The 15,805-nt window shown below is 54.1% G+C and overlaps 1 protein-coding gene across 3 annotated transcripts in view; it reads right to left on the bottom strand.

The window, feature by feature from the left end:
- The window catches only part of TNS1 (tensin 1), a 245,106-nt gene that overhangs the window by 183,325 nt on the left and 45,976 nt on the right, over positions 1-15,805 (bottom strand). For 2 of the 3 annotated variants that reach the window (XM_069578283.1, XM_069578284.1), the window contains exons 2-3: positions 15,070-15,184; positions 1,078-1,115 (exon numbers count right to left, since the gene is read on the bottom strand). In XM_069578283.1, coding sequence (XP_069434384.1) covers positions 1,078-1,115; positions 15,070-15,184 — 153 coding nt within the window. Of the gene's footprint in view, positions 1-1,077; positions 1,116-1,413; positions 1,855-15,069; positions 15,185-15,805 lie in introns of those variants that run through there. The other variant, XM_069578285.1, reaches the window with a different exon arrangement.

Consider the following 15,805-nt stretch of genomic DNA (forward strand, 5'->3'; position numbering starts at 1 on the left):
TAGAAATGAAACAGAGGCTCAAAGAAGTTTACCCAGCTAATAAGAAGCAGAGCAGAAGATGCTCTGCTGGGCTTCCACTGCTCAAAGTTCCTTTTTGAAGCATCCTTCCTCCTCCTCCCATTCCCTGAACTCCTTCCTGAAAGAGCAAGGGTGAATGGCAAAGGGAGGGGTTACAGGGCAGGGACGATATTAACAATAACGGAGGAAGGCACGCAGACAGGCTGCCTATGAAAGTTAAGGCAGGGCATTTCCAGCTCCAGAAAGCTGAGCGCATCTGACAGAACAATTTCCTTCCCAACTAATCCATCATAATCCATCCTGGTGTCACCCCCACCCACATGACTCCAAAAGGCTGCCACGGGTGATCCATCACCCTTCTGCCAGGGCCTGAGAGGATACAGCCAACCCAGGGATCAGCCAGTTCGGCCAATCAGGAACCAGCAAACCCTCTGGTCTCCCTGCCTCTGGTTTTCCTCTCCCCCAAGACCAGCCAGGAAACATTGATGAGGAAACCGAGGACGAAAAGTGGGACCCCGCCAATAAGGAGTAGGATGGTCGCTCAGGAGGTTCCGGGCCCAGAGGTCTCGACCCTGAGCTCTGACCTTTTTCCACCTCACCCCTCTTCCCCCTACCTATCCCCTGCTCCCGCCCTCGGGGTCTTGTGGCTGTGACCCCCATCCCGCCAAATCCGGCCGACTAGAGCTCCACGCGCGGCCCACGGGTAGATTGTAAAGCATCCCTCTGCCCCTCCATACCCCCACCCCCTGGAGAACTAAGGGGAAATACCTTCAAAGGCCCTGACCCCGGAGCTCGGTCTCCGCCAGCCACCCCCAGCAGCCGCCGAGCCTGCGCATCGAGCCCCCATCCCCCGCTCGCAGCCCCCCGCCCCCAGTCCTCGCCTTCACCTTGACCTGAGTCCGCTCAGGGGCCCAGGAGCTTTGCATAAACAAAGAGAGAAGGAGGGGACGATCGGGGCACCGCCCCCGGCCCGCCGGCGCCCCCACTCCAGTCCCGGGACCCCAAGCCCGTCCGGCCCTCCAGTCCCCCGCGGGACCCGGCGGCCCGCAGCCCCCTTACCTTGGCCTGGCATTTCCGATGACAGGAGAAGCTGCAGACTGCAAGAAGGCGAGACACAGAAAGAAAGTTTAGCCGCGAGGTATGAAATGGAAACTCCGGCGAAATCTCCTCCCACCCCCGCCCGTAACCCGCGCTCGGGAGGGAAGGAGGGACGGAGGGAAAGAGGAACGGAGAGAGGAGGGGGCGGGGGGCTGCCGCGGCTCCCCGGGGCCTGCGGGGCGGGAACGCCCGGGACTGCGGACCCGCGGCCCAGGAGGCGGCGAGGCCCCCGTCGCCTAGAGCCCCTCGGGCGGGCGCGGGAAGTTGGGAGGAGCAGCGGGTGACGAGGGGACCCACTCTGTGGCTGGGTCCTGGCCGACCCAGTCTGGACCCAGGCCCCTTGCCCGCCGAGCCAGGAATAAGAGGACCGTCTCCCCTTACACACGAGGCAGCCGGCGGCACCCCAGAACCACATCACTCTCATTCCGGCAAAGAGAGACACACAGACCCAAATCGCGGTCCGGGAGAGGGCCTGTGCACGCACACATACACACTGACACCCACAGACACCAATAACCACTTACACAGGGACACTCAGCTTACGTGCACACGCAGCACACACAGCCAGCCTCACACACCCACTGGCAAGCCACACACAATTTCATGGGAGACCCTCAGAGTACAGGCTCAGACTGTGGACACAAACTCAAAAAGTTTATGAGAAAACACACGTGAGTTGAAACACAGACACACACACACTCACACATACATGCACACACACACACACACACACACACACACACACAGGACTTGCTCTGCCCTCCCACTACCAGAAGTTGGAATCAAATTTCCTGTGGGGTTCCCTCAGCCTGGAATGTCCCAGCCCTGCCCGCCCTACCCCCAGGGCCCTCCACCCAGGATTTGGTAGTCCCCTCCCACCAGGTCCCAGAGACGGGGGTGAGGGGTCTCCTGAGCTGAGCTGCTGCACGCGCTTAGGCCTGCAAAGGCAGCTGGGCCATGGAGCCAGGGGCCACCCTGACCCCAGATCCTCGCAGCCCTGGCCTCAGTCAGCTGCCTTTCCTCCTGGATCTATAGTTTTGTTGTTGTTGTTTAGTCGCTAAGTCGCATCCAACTCTTTGCAACCTCACGGACTGCAGCCTGCCAGGCTCCTCTATCCATGGGGTTTCCTAGGCAAGAATACTGGAATGGGTTGCCACTTCCTTCTCCAGGGGATCTTCCCAATCCAGGGATCAAACCCAGGACTCCTGTATTGGCAGGTGGATTCTTCACCGCTGAGCCACCAAAGAAGCCCGAATCTATAGTAACCCGCCCCTTTCCAACCTCAAGCCAAACAGACCCCCAGCGAAGTGCAGAGGGGAGACCGAGGCACACATGAAGGCCCAGAGCTGTCAATAAAGCCTCCACGGCTCCCCACATGAAAGCTTCTGGTCTGTCTGCGGTAGTAGGGGTTGGGGGCAGAAGCTGGAGGACACTGGGCGGAGTCTGCGATGTGACCTTGGCCAGACCTTGTTCTCCCAGAACCCAGTTCTGGCCACAGCTCAGGCCTGTGACTCAGCCAGTGCTGAGCAAAGCTTTCCTGACCCCACCAGTCACACAATCCAGCTCGGGGACTTCTCCACCCCCGGCCACCCAAGTCAAGTCATTCCCATCCTTCTAGCCTTTCCGCTTCTCTCAGTGTCCCACCGTCACCACCCCAGGCGGCAACCCCCTCCGGAGGGTGTTTCCACTCTGACACCAGCAGCGTTCCCATTCCCATCCCCGAGCCTCCTTTCCTGGCCTTGGAATGTGGAATTGAGAAAGCCTCAGGCCATGTGGCCTAAGCTTTGAAGGCCCTTCCAGCCAGGCAGGTGTCCACTGGGCCAGTGCCTCCTGACACAAGGAGCTCTCCTCTTCCTCTGCTAGTCAAATGCCAGGTCTTCAAGAATAATGATTCAATGGATATGAATTTGAGCAAACTCCGGGAGATAGTGAAGGACAGGGAAGCCTGGCGTGCTGCAGACCTCCTCTCTCTCTTCCTCTCTGTCTCTCCCTCTCTGTCCCTCTCTGTCTCTCCCTCTCTGTCTCTCCCTCTCTGTCTCTCTCTCTCTTAAACACGTACACACACACATACGTACTAGGCACTGTGGTGCCTAGTACAGAGTAGAGGCTTAATAAATGCTTGCTGCATTGACCTGACTGAAGATCTCCCCTGGAATTTATGTGCACCCCCATTTAATCGGGCTTCCCTGGTGGCTCACATGGTAAAGCGTCTACCTGCAATGCAGAAGACCTGGGTTCAATTCCTGGGTTGGGAAGGTCTCCTGGAGAAGGAAATGGCAATCCACTCCAGTATTCACGACTGGGAAATTCCACACAGGGGAGCCTGGTGGGCTAGAGTTTATGGGGTCCTGAGTCTACAGTCCAAGAGTCAGATATGACTGAGCAACTAACACACACACCCATTTAATCATCCCCACCCAAAACTTAGTCTTTTCCTGAGCCATAACCCTCCCTACAGTGTCTCATAGTCAATCAAAAAGGCATTCCGTAGGGCTTCCCTCCCCAGGCTTCCCAGGTGGCTCAGTGGTAAAGAATCTGCCTGCCTATGCAGGAGACACAAGAGATGTGGGTTCAATCCCTGGGTTGGGAAGATTCCCCTGGAAAAGGAAATGACAACCCACTCCAGTATTCTTGCCTGGAGAATCCCATGGACAGAGGAACCTGGAGGACTGCAGTCCCTGTTGTCGCAAAGGGTCAGACATGACTGAGCAACTGAGCATGAACTCAAGGGCTACCCTGATGGGCTCAGTGGTAAAGAATTCGCCTGCCAATGCAGGAGACACAGGTTCAACCCATGATCCAGGAAGATCGCACATGCCTCAGGCATCTAAGCCTGTGTGCCACAACTGAGCCTGCACTTTACAGCCACAGCTGCTGAAGCCCAAGTGCCCTAGAGCCTGTGCTCCACAAGAGAAGCCTCTGCAATGAGAAGCCTGCACGCCGCAATGAAGAATGGCCCCTGCTCGCCACAATTAGAGGAAAGCCTGTGCAGCAGTGAAGACCCAGAACAGCCAAAAATAATAGATTACATTTTTTTACGGCATCCCTAAGGGTCCACTCCAGGCCTCCCAAGCCCAGTCTAGACACCGGGAGCACAGTGAGAGCCAGGACTCCATCTTCTTCCAGCATCAGACTTCATACTCCTGACATTCACAGCGTGCATCAAGCTGTTTCGTACCTCAGGGCCTTTGCTCTTGCTGTTCTCACTGCCTGGAAGGCTCTCCCTCACCCCAGCTCTCCATTGTTCACCGATCCACATCCATCTTCTACTTCTAGAATCCACTGAAAGCTACCTCTTCCAGAGTCTTTTTCATGACCACTCAAATTACAGTAGGCTCCCTGTTATTCTTTCTTAGCAGCACCCTGATAAAAATCCTCTTAGCACAGCTCACAATCTGAAGTCATCCTGGGAAATTCCTGCCTACCTATATATAGTACATCTCCCCACACTAGACTGATGAGGGCAGGGAACGTGTCTGTCTTGTTCACACTGTATCCCCAGCAGCTAGATCAGTGTGCGCTACAAGCACACGGTGCCAAACAACATCTTTCAGAAAAAGTCCCGCCCTCTGGGCAGACCGGCCCCTGGGACACTGACTACCTTGTCTTTGTGGGAATGGCACCAAGATGTCCTTTCTCCAGGTGGGCCCAGCCCTGTACCTGGATGCATGGCTTGGTGAACAAGGCACAGACTAATTCCAGGACTCTCTTGGCCCTGAGAGTGCCCTTGGCACTGAGCAGCCTGCATGACTATACAGGGCAGCCCTGCCCGTCACACAGTGGGCAGACACTCAGTAAATGCCCTTGAATGGAGGGCAGATGGGGAAATCGTTGGGCAATTGCAGTACAATGTGCTGAGTGCTCCCTACGTGCTGGAATGCAAAGAGCTTGTCCTTGAAAGCTCTACAGTGGGGAGCAAAGAAATACCTCCCCAGCCCCCAGCTCAAAAGACAAAAGCTTGGCAAACGGAATTCAAGTGGCAGGTTCCAGGCAGGCCCAGTGTGGCCAAACCCCGGCAGATGAATTGTTATGCCTTTAAAGAAGCACCTGCTCCCAAACCCAAGGAAATCCTCTTGCCCCGAGCCCCCTCCAGGGAAGGCTCCTGTACAATCTTGGTCACCGGTCTCCGGTATTCTCCCACAGGGCAGTATTCCTGCTCTCCAACTTGCATCCCTCCTGCTGTAATTTGAAATATGCTGATCAGCTGGCTTCTCACTTCTCGGATCAATGACGCGTTCAAATGGGTCACAGAAAGGGAAACCACAGCAGGCAGCCTCCAAGGTGGCCCCAGTGTGAATCACCTCCCAGTAAGCACACCCTTCTGCAGTCCCCTCACACGATGAACTGGTTTATGGACCAATCGTATATTCTAGAAAAGATGGTGGATAACCTCTGAGGCTAAGTTATCAGCCTTTGTCTCCTGGATTGCTCACTCTTGGGGAAGCCGGTTACTGTGTCATGAGGACACTCAGGCAGCCCAGTGGGGCTGCTGTGTGGGGAACAACTGAGGCCTCCTGCTGCCAGCCAGCACCAAGTTGACTAGCACACAACTGAACCACCTTGGAAGTGGACCTTTACTCCATCAGGCCCTCTAATGACTACAGCCCCAGCTATCTTGACAGTAACTTTATGAGACACCCAAGTCCAAACCACCCAGGTATGTGGGTGAGGCCCTACTCGTGAATCCCTGACCCACAGAATCTACGCGAGAGAATAATTTTGTATTTGATGTAAACCGCCAAGATTTAGGGTAATTTGTTACTGAGCTACAGCTAACTAATACAGATACCAGAGCACAGGATCCTTCAGAAAGCAAGAGGCCAAAGGCTGATGCTGAGAACTAATACTGGAGGCCATCCTTTGGGTCCTTCCTTGCTCCCTGAATATCTGTATATTCCTCTCTGTAATCCCTTCTTCCCTTTCATTACCTTAACAAGCAGTTAGTCATCCAAAGAGGCTGCTGAGTCTCAACCCTTCTCTTCTACCACTGTACCAGTTCAGACCAATTATCCTTCTCTGGGCCACATCTCCCCACCAGCCCTGTCTCCCTTCAATTCACAGAGTCACAGGCCATCTCAAGGAACAAACTGATCATATCACATCCCTGCTTAGAACCCTCTGTCCAGCTCAACACACTTATTAAGCCCACATCTTGCCTCCACCTCCAGCCACTGCCCATAAAGGGATCTGCCCCTGCCACATCAAACTCCACAGACTCTGAGTCTACAAGGCTTATGTCTGGAATGGTGAACTCCTATACATCCTTCAAGGCCCAGTTCGAAATGCTCACCCTGGATGACAAAAGCATTCAAAGATGGTCTCTCTCTCCTCTGTGCTCCAAGAATCCTCAACCCACAACAAAGCTCTTAGCACCCTGGAGGACTAAGCATTCCTTTATTATTTGTTCTCCCCCATATTCAACTGTTTTAAGACAGAAAGGGAGGTCCTGTTCAACTCTGTAGCTTTGTGTCCTGCCCCTTCCCCTAGTACTGGGTCTGGCATAGATGAGGCTCAATAAATGTGGAGTAAATTTCAAACTGGACAGATTCTCTGCAGCCTATACCCTTGGGACCAGAGCTGACATTCTAAAGCAACGGAAAACATGCAAGTGATCAGGGAGCTTCATGCTTCAGCTCCACCCCCTGCTGGGAGAAGGCAGGTGGGGCCGCAGTCAGTCTTCCTAAGTGCTTCAGGGCAAACACCACCTACGGTCAAGCCTGGCTAAGGCTGGGAGCACTGAAGGAGCTGATTAATCCCCACCTACTCCCCCATGGGTCCTGCTTTCTATCTACCCACTTTCCTACCTGGCTGCATGTAGACTGACTCTCAGCTCGGATGCAGGTCATGCACCAGCTCTGTGATCTGGGACAAGTTACTTCACCACTCTGAGCCTTCATCTCCTCATTTCTAAAATGGGGGTAATAAAAGCATCGACCTCACAGAGTTGTTGTGAGAACTAGATAAGTTAATATACCTGGCCAGCCCAGAGGATGTTCTCTATAAGGGTTAGTTGTACCAGCAGCATCTCCATCACCTTTGTGATATTATATGGAAAAACTCTTGAGTCAGGAGAACTGGGTTCTAGCCCCGACTGCTATTATAGCTATGTGACCCAAAGCAAGTCACTCCCACCTCTGAGTCTCTGACTCCTGCTCAGAATATAAGACAGCCAACTAGCAGCCTCCAGGGAAGACTGGGCCTGGGCCCTTGTCTTCAATAACTGGCTCAGTGTTTAAAATACAAAGGCTTCTTCTCTCAGCTGGAGTGCCATGCAACTGAGCAGCTCTCTCTGGATCCTTGGGGCCCCCACCATGGCCTTCTGTCCACACTCACTTGCCTGCTTTACCGCCAAAGTCCCCTGCATCTCTGACCCCTGTTCCAGGGGAATGACGGCAGGAGAACTCCAAGCTCCCCCTCCTAGCATCCCTCAGATACCCGAGACCTCCCTGGACACACATCTCAGGATCACCGCCACCTGAGCACACCCACAGAAGGCCAGGGACCCTGCAAGTTGAGGACCTCTGGGGAGGGACCCTGTCAAACCAAAGCTCCATGGAGCCCAGAAGCCCCATCTCGGCCAGAGGGTGTCAACACTGCCCCTTCACAACAGAGCCTGAGATGGAGCCAAAAGCCTCGGAATGGGGAGGGGTCTGTAGGTCACCTGTGGGGTGGAGCACCCCAACCCCAGCCCTTGGCTGACTCCTGCCTCGCTGGGCGGCCTGGACTCTGTCCTGGGGTGGCTTCCTGCCTCTTGGGAACACAGGAAGCCAACATTGTTGGGATCTAAATGGCCTTTTCCTCCTGGCCTCGGGTCGGAAAATGAGCACAGAGCCTCGGTGTGCACCTGACCTCGGCGATAAAACGCCTGTGTGCCCAGCAGGCCTCTGCTCCTTCCCCAGCTGGCAGAAACCTGCCCAGCTGCCCACCGGGCCTCACAGCTCTTCCCTGCCTCGCTTATTTTTGTGGCCTGGCCTGGAGGTGTGTGATGGTTTATATCAGTTGTCAACTTTCGGTAGATTGTGAGTGAAGCACATTACCAGCCATAATGTGGGTGGGCCTCATCCAATCAGTTGAAGGCTTGAAAGGCAGAGATTGATCTCCCCAAAAAGAAGGAATTCTGCCAGTTTTTAGACTTGAATGATAACTCTCCCCTGGGTCTCCAACCCAACTGTCTGCCCTGCAGATTTTGGACTTGCCAAGTCTCTACAATCATGTGAGCCAGTTCTTGACAATAAATATCTATCTGTCTGTCTACCTACCTGTCCATCCTGTTAGTTCTGCTTCTCTGGAGAGCCCCAATGCAAGATGACTTGGAGTGGTAGGGGGAGTGGGTATGGTGTGGCTCTGAAGTTGAAGCAAGAAGAAATCTTCTAGGTCATCCCATCCAGTGGTTTTTGTTTTTGTAGCCAAACTCTTGATGCAGCTGGACTCTTACATGGAATCTCAACGATGTTGTTTAACCGCTGAGTCATGTCTGTCTCTTTTGAGACCCGAAGGACTGTAGAGCCCCAGATTCCTCTGTCCATGGAAATTTCCCAGGTAAGAATACTGGAGTGCGTTGCCATTTCCTCCTCCAAGGGATCTTCCTCACCCAGGGCTTGAACCCATGTCTCCTGCATTGGCAGGTGGGATCTCTACCACGGAGCCACCAGAGAAGCCCCCTCAATGATACTGTTGTTCAATCACTAAGTCGTATCCGACTCTGCGACTACATGAACTGCAGCACGCCAGGCCTCCCTGTCCTTCACTATCTCCCAGAGTTTGCTCAAACTCATGTCCATTGAGTTGGTGATGCCATCCAACCATCTCATCCTCTGTCACCCTCTTCTCCTCCTGCCTTCAGTTTTTCCCAGCATCAGGGTCTTTTCCAATGAGTTGGCTCTCCACATCAGGTGACCAAAGTATTGGAGCTTCAGCTTCATCATCCGACCTTCCAATGAATATGCAGGGTTGAATTCCTTTGGGATGGACTGGTTTGATCTCCTTGCAGTCCAAGGGACTCTCAAAAGTCTTCTCTAGCACCATAGTTTGAAAGCTTCAGTTCTTCGGCATTCAGCCTTCTTCATGGTCCAACTCTCACATTCACTCATGACTACTGGAAAAACCATAGCTTTGACTAGACAGACCTTTGTCAGCAGAGTGATGTCTATGCTTTTGAATATGCTGTCTAGGTTTGTCATAGCTTTTCTTTCAAGGAACAAGCGTCTTTTAATTTAGTGGCTGCAGTCAATGATATTGGTTGGCATTTATTGAATGCTTGTATGTGCCAGGATCTGGCTTCTGAGCACTTTACATATATTGTCTCAGGTAATTCCCACAGTAACTCAAGGAGGAAGGTTCGCTGCGTGTCTTATTTTAAAGGTTAGGTAACAGAGGCACAGAAAGATGAAGCAAGCTGTTCTCACTACTAAAAGTTGGGATTTGAATCTAGGATGTCTGAATCAAATGCAGGACCACCACACCATTCTGCTCGCTGATATATTTAACTCTTGAAACCAGAGGGCTCCAAGTAAAGTGGGCAGAGGTTCCAGGGCCCCAGGTCCTTAAGCCTACCTTTGATTTCCCCCTTTTTCCTACCTTCTCAGGCCCCTGAAGAACCTTATAGCTCCTCTGGAACACAGTTTAGAACCTCAGATCTAGTGCAACCCCTCGTTTGGAGAATCAGGAAAACTAGGCCCAGAGAGGTAAAGCATCTCACACACGGTCACACAGCCAGGCAAGAGGAAGCCAGGACTAGAACCCAGTGTCTTCCCACTTAACCAGGCTGCTTCCAGTGACTCCAAGGGAGTGACTGGGACACAGGCTGGAAGCTGGGATTCCCAGTAAAGAGGAGAAATCCTGAAACAAGGTTTCCCCAAACCCAGCTAGTGAGGGCATCTAGGTGGACTTGTCCCATTAAGGGCTGAAGCATCTTCCCCAGGTACATCTCACTCTCGGGGACACTGCAGGTGACAGCCCCCACCTTGCAAGCTGACCAGATGAAGAAGGGGAGGGCTCTTAAGTCTGGGCCCCTCTCAAGGCTGGGTGGCAGCCTTGGGCTCTTGAGCCGCCATTCTGGTCTCTTCCCGTGGATGTCAGCCTGGTGGGAGGCTGGGGCCCTTGGTCCAGGCCCTAGACTCTCTAGGGCACTGCCTCCCAGGGACCTGTGGGAAACCCTCTGTTCGGACCGAGGAACTCCTACACATTCTTCAAGATCCAGACAACATATGGATTCCCTACTGAAGACTGAGGAAAATCTGCTGAGTCAGAGGCAGTCTTTCTCACACACACTGGCTCTGGAATTGTCCAACAGCACGTCTGTCTTCCCAGGTTAGGAGCTGGGTTTTGGCTCCCGCATGGCATACAGCCCAGAGGGGCCCGGTTCATGACTGTCAGATGGGTGCACGCCTGCACACAGGTGGTGGAGGGGCAGCCTACATGGGGAGAGTTGTCCAGACTCTGCAGACGCCAACAAGGGAATTCTCCAGGGCCTCCCACGGTCTGGGCCTCAGTGGATATTCTTGGTCCAACCCTTTTTCTAAAGATGAGGAAACTGATGCCCGACAGGGAAAGAGATTTATCTGAGTTCACCTGGCCTGTGCATGGCCAGTCCCAGAAGTCAAGGCTAGGCCACTGACAAAGGCCCCAGAGGCCTCTTCTCCCACCGTCTCATCTACCTCCATCTCCCTACAGGGAGCCTCAGTCCTGACACCAGGGGTCACTTTACAGCCACACAGAGAATCTCAGTGCTCCTCACAATCACCCCCTCAGAGAGAGGACTGGGTCTATTATTAACCCTTTGATACCTGGAAGGAAACAGGCTCAGTGCACCAGAAGATCAGCCACGGTCTCATGGCCACCTCTTTGCCAGTATATCTGTCACGGTGGCACTCACGTGTCCACCCACCTCCATTCTGTCTGCCTCGTTCACCTTTGAGCCTCTCAGAACCAGAACTAGAGCCCGGGTTCCCTGACTCTCTTCCCGACCTCGTCTCCCACCCCACCTCCTTCAGCCATAGTCTGTTAAACAGTGAAAGGCAGGCGCGTGTGGGGAGCTATGGGGCAGGGCAGCCAGTGGGAGACAGGACCCAGAGCCCCCATCTTTCTAGGTCTGGGCTGGTGTTCTCACTGCCTCTGCCTGCAGCAAAAGTTCCCTCAACGTTGCAAGCCCCATGGAGACTGTACATGCAGGGCCTTGACACTCAACCCTGAACCCCCAGCCAGTAATCCAGACAGTCCCCGTCTTGCAGCCCGAGACTTGAAGACAGGAAGAAGAGCTAGTTCAGTTCAGTTCAGTTCAGTCACTCAGTCATGTCCAACTCTTTGCGACCCCATGGACTGCAGCACACCAGGCCTCCCTGTCCATCACCAGCTCCCGGAGTTTACTCAAACTCATGTCCATTGAGTCGGTAATACCATCTGACCATCTCATCCTCTGTTGTCCCCTTCTCCTCCTGCCTTCAATCCCTCCCAGCATCAGGCTCTTTTCAAATGAGTCAGCTTGTCGCATCAGGTAGCCAAAGTATTGGAGTTTCAGCTTCAACATCAGTCCTTCCAATGAACATTCAGGACTGATTTCCTTTCGGGTAGACTGGTTGGATCTAGGGATGCAACCCTAAATCCAACTGGTTGGATCTGGTTGCAGTCCAAGGGATTCTGAAGAGTCATCTCCAACACCACAATTTAAAAGCATCAATTCTTCATCTCTCAGCTTTCTTTATAGTCTAACTCTCACATCCATACATGACCACTGGAGAAACCATAGCCTTGACTAGATGGACCTTTGTTGGCAAAGTAATGTCTCTGCTTTTTAATATGCTGTCTAGGTTGGTCATAACTTTTCTTCCAAGGAGTAAGCGTCTTTTTATTTCATGGCTGGAGTCACCATCTACAGTAATTTGGAAGCCCCCCAAAATAAAGTCTGCCACTGTTTCCACTGTTTCTGCCACTGTTTCCACTGTTTCTCCATCTATTTGCCATGAGCTAGAGAGCACAACAAATCCTTTGGTTTGGCCTTGGAGAAATGACCCCTCAGCCAATGAATGACCTGTGCAATCGTTTCTGGTGACCCTGGATGGATGGGTGGGTGGATGGATAAATGGGTGGGCGGAGGGATAAATGGGTGGCATCTGCATCTCCTGCCATTAAGCCCAGTGGCCCCAACCCTGCCCCCAAACCTGGTGACCTCACCTGTCTCACCGGGGGTGCACACGTGGCCTGAAGAGCGAGGAGTCCTCTGTCTTCTCTTGCAAGGCTGGAGGCCCCTGGGCCTTCTGTGGCCCAGTTCTGACACCTGCTGGTGCCTCTGGAGAGTGGCCCTGGCTTCTTCCTTCTCGCCATTCATTCACTCAGAGGTGCCAAACCAGCCTGGCAGCCCTCTTGGCCGCCCGCCCTCCAGTCTGGTTCACACTGGCAGGGCCAGGCTCCAAACCAGATGAGACCCAGGACATCTTTGCACACCGTGGGAGCCTTCCATTCACATGGGGTCAAAGCCCCTCCTGCACCCAGGCCCTCTAGCCAGGTCATCCTGGGAACCTAAGACCACAGACTATCACAGAACGTGCAGCCGGAGTGCCCAAGGTCACCCGGCGAGTGTGTCGGGACTTCCTTCTGCTCCCAGCCTTGTGCCACCTCCTATCAGAGCACTGTTGTGTGTCACTGGGGAGAAGGGAAGAAGCACTGGGAAAGGAAGGAAGGAACTGGGGGTGGGCCAGCGGTTAACAGGGGCAGGTTCAAGAGACAGGATGAGGTGGGGGCTATGATGCAAGCAGCATGCAAGACCCCACCTTAGGCAATACCTCCTTGACTTCTCCCAGTTCAGTTCAGTCGCTCAGTCATGTCCAACTCTGTGACCCCGTGGACTGCAGCACCCCAGGCTTCCCTGTCCATCACCAGCTCCCGGAGCTTACTCAGACTCATGTCCATCGAGTCGGTGATGCCATCCAACCATCGCATCCTCTGTCGTCCCCTTCTCCTCCCAGTATTGAAGATGGGAGAAGGGGACGACAGAGGATGCGATGGTTGGATGGCATCACCGACTCGATGGACATGAGTCTGAGTAAGCTCCGGGAGCTGGTGATGGACTTCTCCCAGTTCTGACTCTTAAGCACTATCCATCCTCAGAAGGTAAAGAATCCACCTGCAACGCGGGAGACCTGGGTTAGATCCCTGGGTTGGGAAGATTCCCTGGAGGAGGGCATGGCAACCCACTCCAGTATTCTTGCCTGGAGAATTCCATGGACAGAGGAGCCTGGTGGGCTATAGTCCATGGGGTTGCAAAGAGTCGGACACCACCAAGCGACTAAACACATCCCAGCCAGGCTACTTGGAAGGAGGGTGCCACCATGTGGCTAATTTTGTTATTACACATGTTCCTGCTGGCCCCCTAAAGACAGTCTGGGTGTCCCAATCCTGCAGTTAAGGATCCTAAAACTCTGACCTTGGCCTGTATCAGGCTTGCCTGGAATGCCCCCCAAATGCATGCACACACTCACACACTTCCATCCACCCACTCCAACTTCAACACTAGCAGAAACTCCTCATCTAGGAAGCCTTCCTTGCCCAGAGAGCACACACGCTGGAAACACCACTCCAACCCAGTCAGCTGCATGTCTGGGCAAGAGACTTGACTACTTGGAGCCTCGGTTTCTTCGGCTGTAGAACAGAGATGACACCACCACCTCCCAGATGCCATGAGCCCTGCATGAGATCACGTGTCTGTGTGCTTCACTGTTGTTTTCACCACTGTTCCCTAGGGTCTGACACCCATCTTCCCAGCCCCACTGGGACACGGGCATGGAGGGAAGGGAGGGGGAGAGCCGGATAGAAAGAGGCAAGTGAGTAAAGGCTCCAGGAAATAAAGAGCCTGGCGCTTTGGCGTGTTTGACATACTTGGTGTACTCGGGAAGTACGAGAGGTGCAGCTGCTTTCACTGTGCACTTGGGGGCAGGGGAGACGTGGGTCAGAGAGCTGGCAAGGGGTGAGTCCACCAGACTGCACGGCTGCAGGAAGGTGTCTGCACTTTGCCTTGAGGGTGTGGGGGCTCCCGAGGTGAAACCCAGGGAACTGACGCCGAGTCCCAGGGAAGCTGGCATGGAGGTGGGCTGAGAGGGTGGGTCGGGATGTGAGAGGCAGAGGCCCAGGTGAGAGAAGTCATCTAAGATGAGAAGCTCAGAGAGAGCTCTGAGAGATGAGAAGCTCAAGCTGTATGGGAGCGGGGAGAGGCCCTGGCGATTGATGGGAGACGACAGAGGGAGGCAGCCAGTGGCAAGTATGTGGGCGATGGTGTCGGTCACTGAGACTGGGCACAGGGGCCTCCTGCTGATTTCACCGTGTGATCTGAGACAAGACACAGACTCCTCTGGCGGCAGTGACAGCCGAGCCCGGGCCATTCCAGGAACACGTGAAAACGACTGCAAAAGCCTGCCCGCCAGCAGGCCCTCTGCCGAGGCCAACCAGGGGCCTCTGAGACTCTCCCCTCAGTTGCCACAAGGGAAGGACTGTGGCTTGGCATCTTTGCAGTACTCCCAGTGCCAGGCACACGCCCCCAAACACCTTCCACACACCCTGCACACACCAGCCACACACCAACCACATGATATCCACAGGCCAACCACACCCCTTCACACGCCCTCCACACGCCCTGCACACACCAACCACACACCATCCACCTGCCACCACATACTACCCAAATGCCTTCCCCATGCCATTCACATGCCATCTGTAGGCCACCCACATACCTTCTTCATGTCTTCCACACACAAACTACATGCTATTTCCATGCCATCCATCACCTGCGATGTGCCATTCACACACACCTACATGCTCGCCATCCGTGTGCTCAGCCTCTCCTCCCAAATGAGAACCAGGCACCCACTTGGAACCCCAAGGACAGCCCAGCCCCGCCAGGACCCCAAGCCTCTTGTTTCCGCGAAGACACGCTCCCCCTCCCCCATGGCCCCGCCAGCCCCTCACCTTTGCAGGTGCAGCCCTCCCGGGTGATGACCTGCCGGCAGATCCCACAGGGCTTCACCTTCTTGAAGGTCTTCACCTTGAAGTGGTGAGTCTTGGGGGCCTCCAGGTCCTCTGGCTGTGAGGGGAGAGGCACAGAGGTCAGGCTGGGCTCCTGGGGAAAGAGCCGGGAGACCAAGGGAGAAGCAGGCCAGCACTGGGGGAAGGAGAAGTGAGAGCCCCTTCAGCGGTGAAGGGCCTGAGCCCATTTCTGGAAGGAGGCACCCATGGAAAGAGAAAGTTATGGGTGTGACCCAGACTCCCAGACGGCGGTGGGGCTCAGACAACCAAAAACCGCAGCATCCAGGCACCACAGGCTCCTCCATGGTTTCTTAATTACTTTTTCTGTATTAGCAAAGTGCACTGATTTAAAACGTACTGCTCAATACAATTTGACACATGTATGCCCTCTGGATTCATACCCCTGGAGGCTCCCTGGTGACCATCTCAGTCACTATCACCCCAGGGTAAACACTGTTGACTTCTGTCGCCAAAGATCCATTCTGCCAGGTTTTTAAACTTCATATGAATGGAATGACACAGTATATACTCCTCTGCCTGCTTTCCTGACTCCGCAAGAAGCTGTGGGATTCATCCCTGCGGTCACACAGAACAGCAGCTCCCTCCTTTTCGCTGCTACCCAGTACTCCCTGTGTGCATGCAGCTAGCTTGCTCATCCCATTGCGGATGGCCCTCAACG

This window comes from Ovis canadensis, chromosome 2 (genome assembly GCF_042477335.2).
Source record: "Ovis canadensis isolate MfBH-ARS-UI-01 breed Bighorn chromosome 2, ARS-UI_OviCan_v2, whole genome shotgun sequence".
NCBI classification, from domain to species: Eukaryota; Metazoa; Chordata; class Mammalia; order Artiodactyla; family Bovidae; genus Ovis; species Ovis canadensis.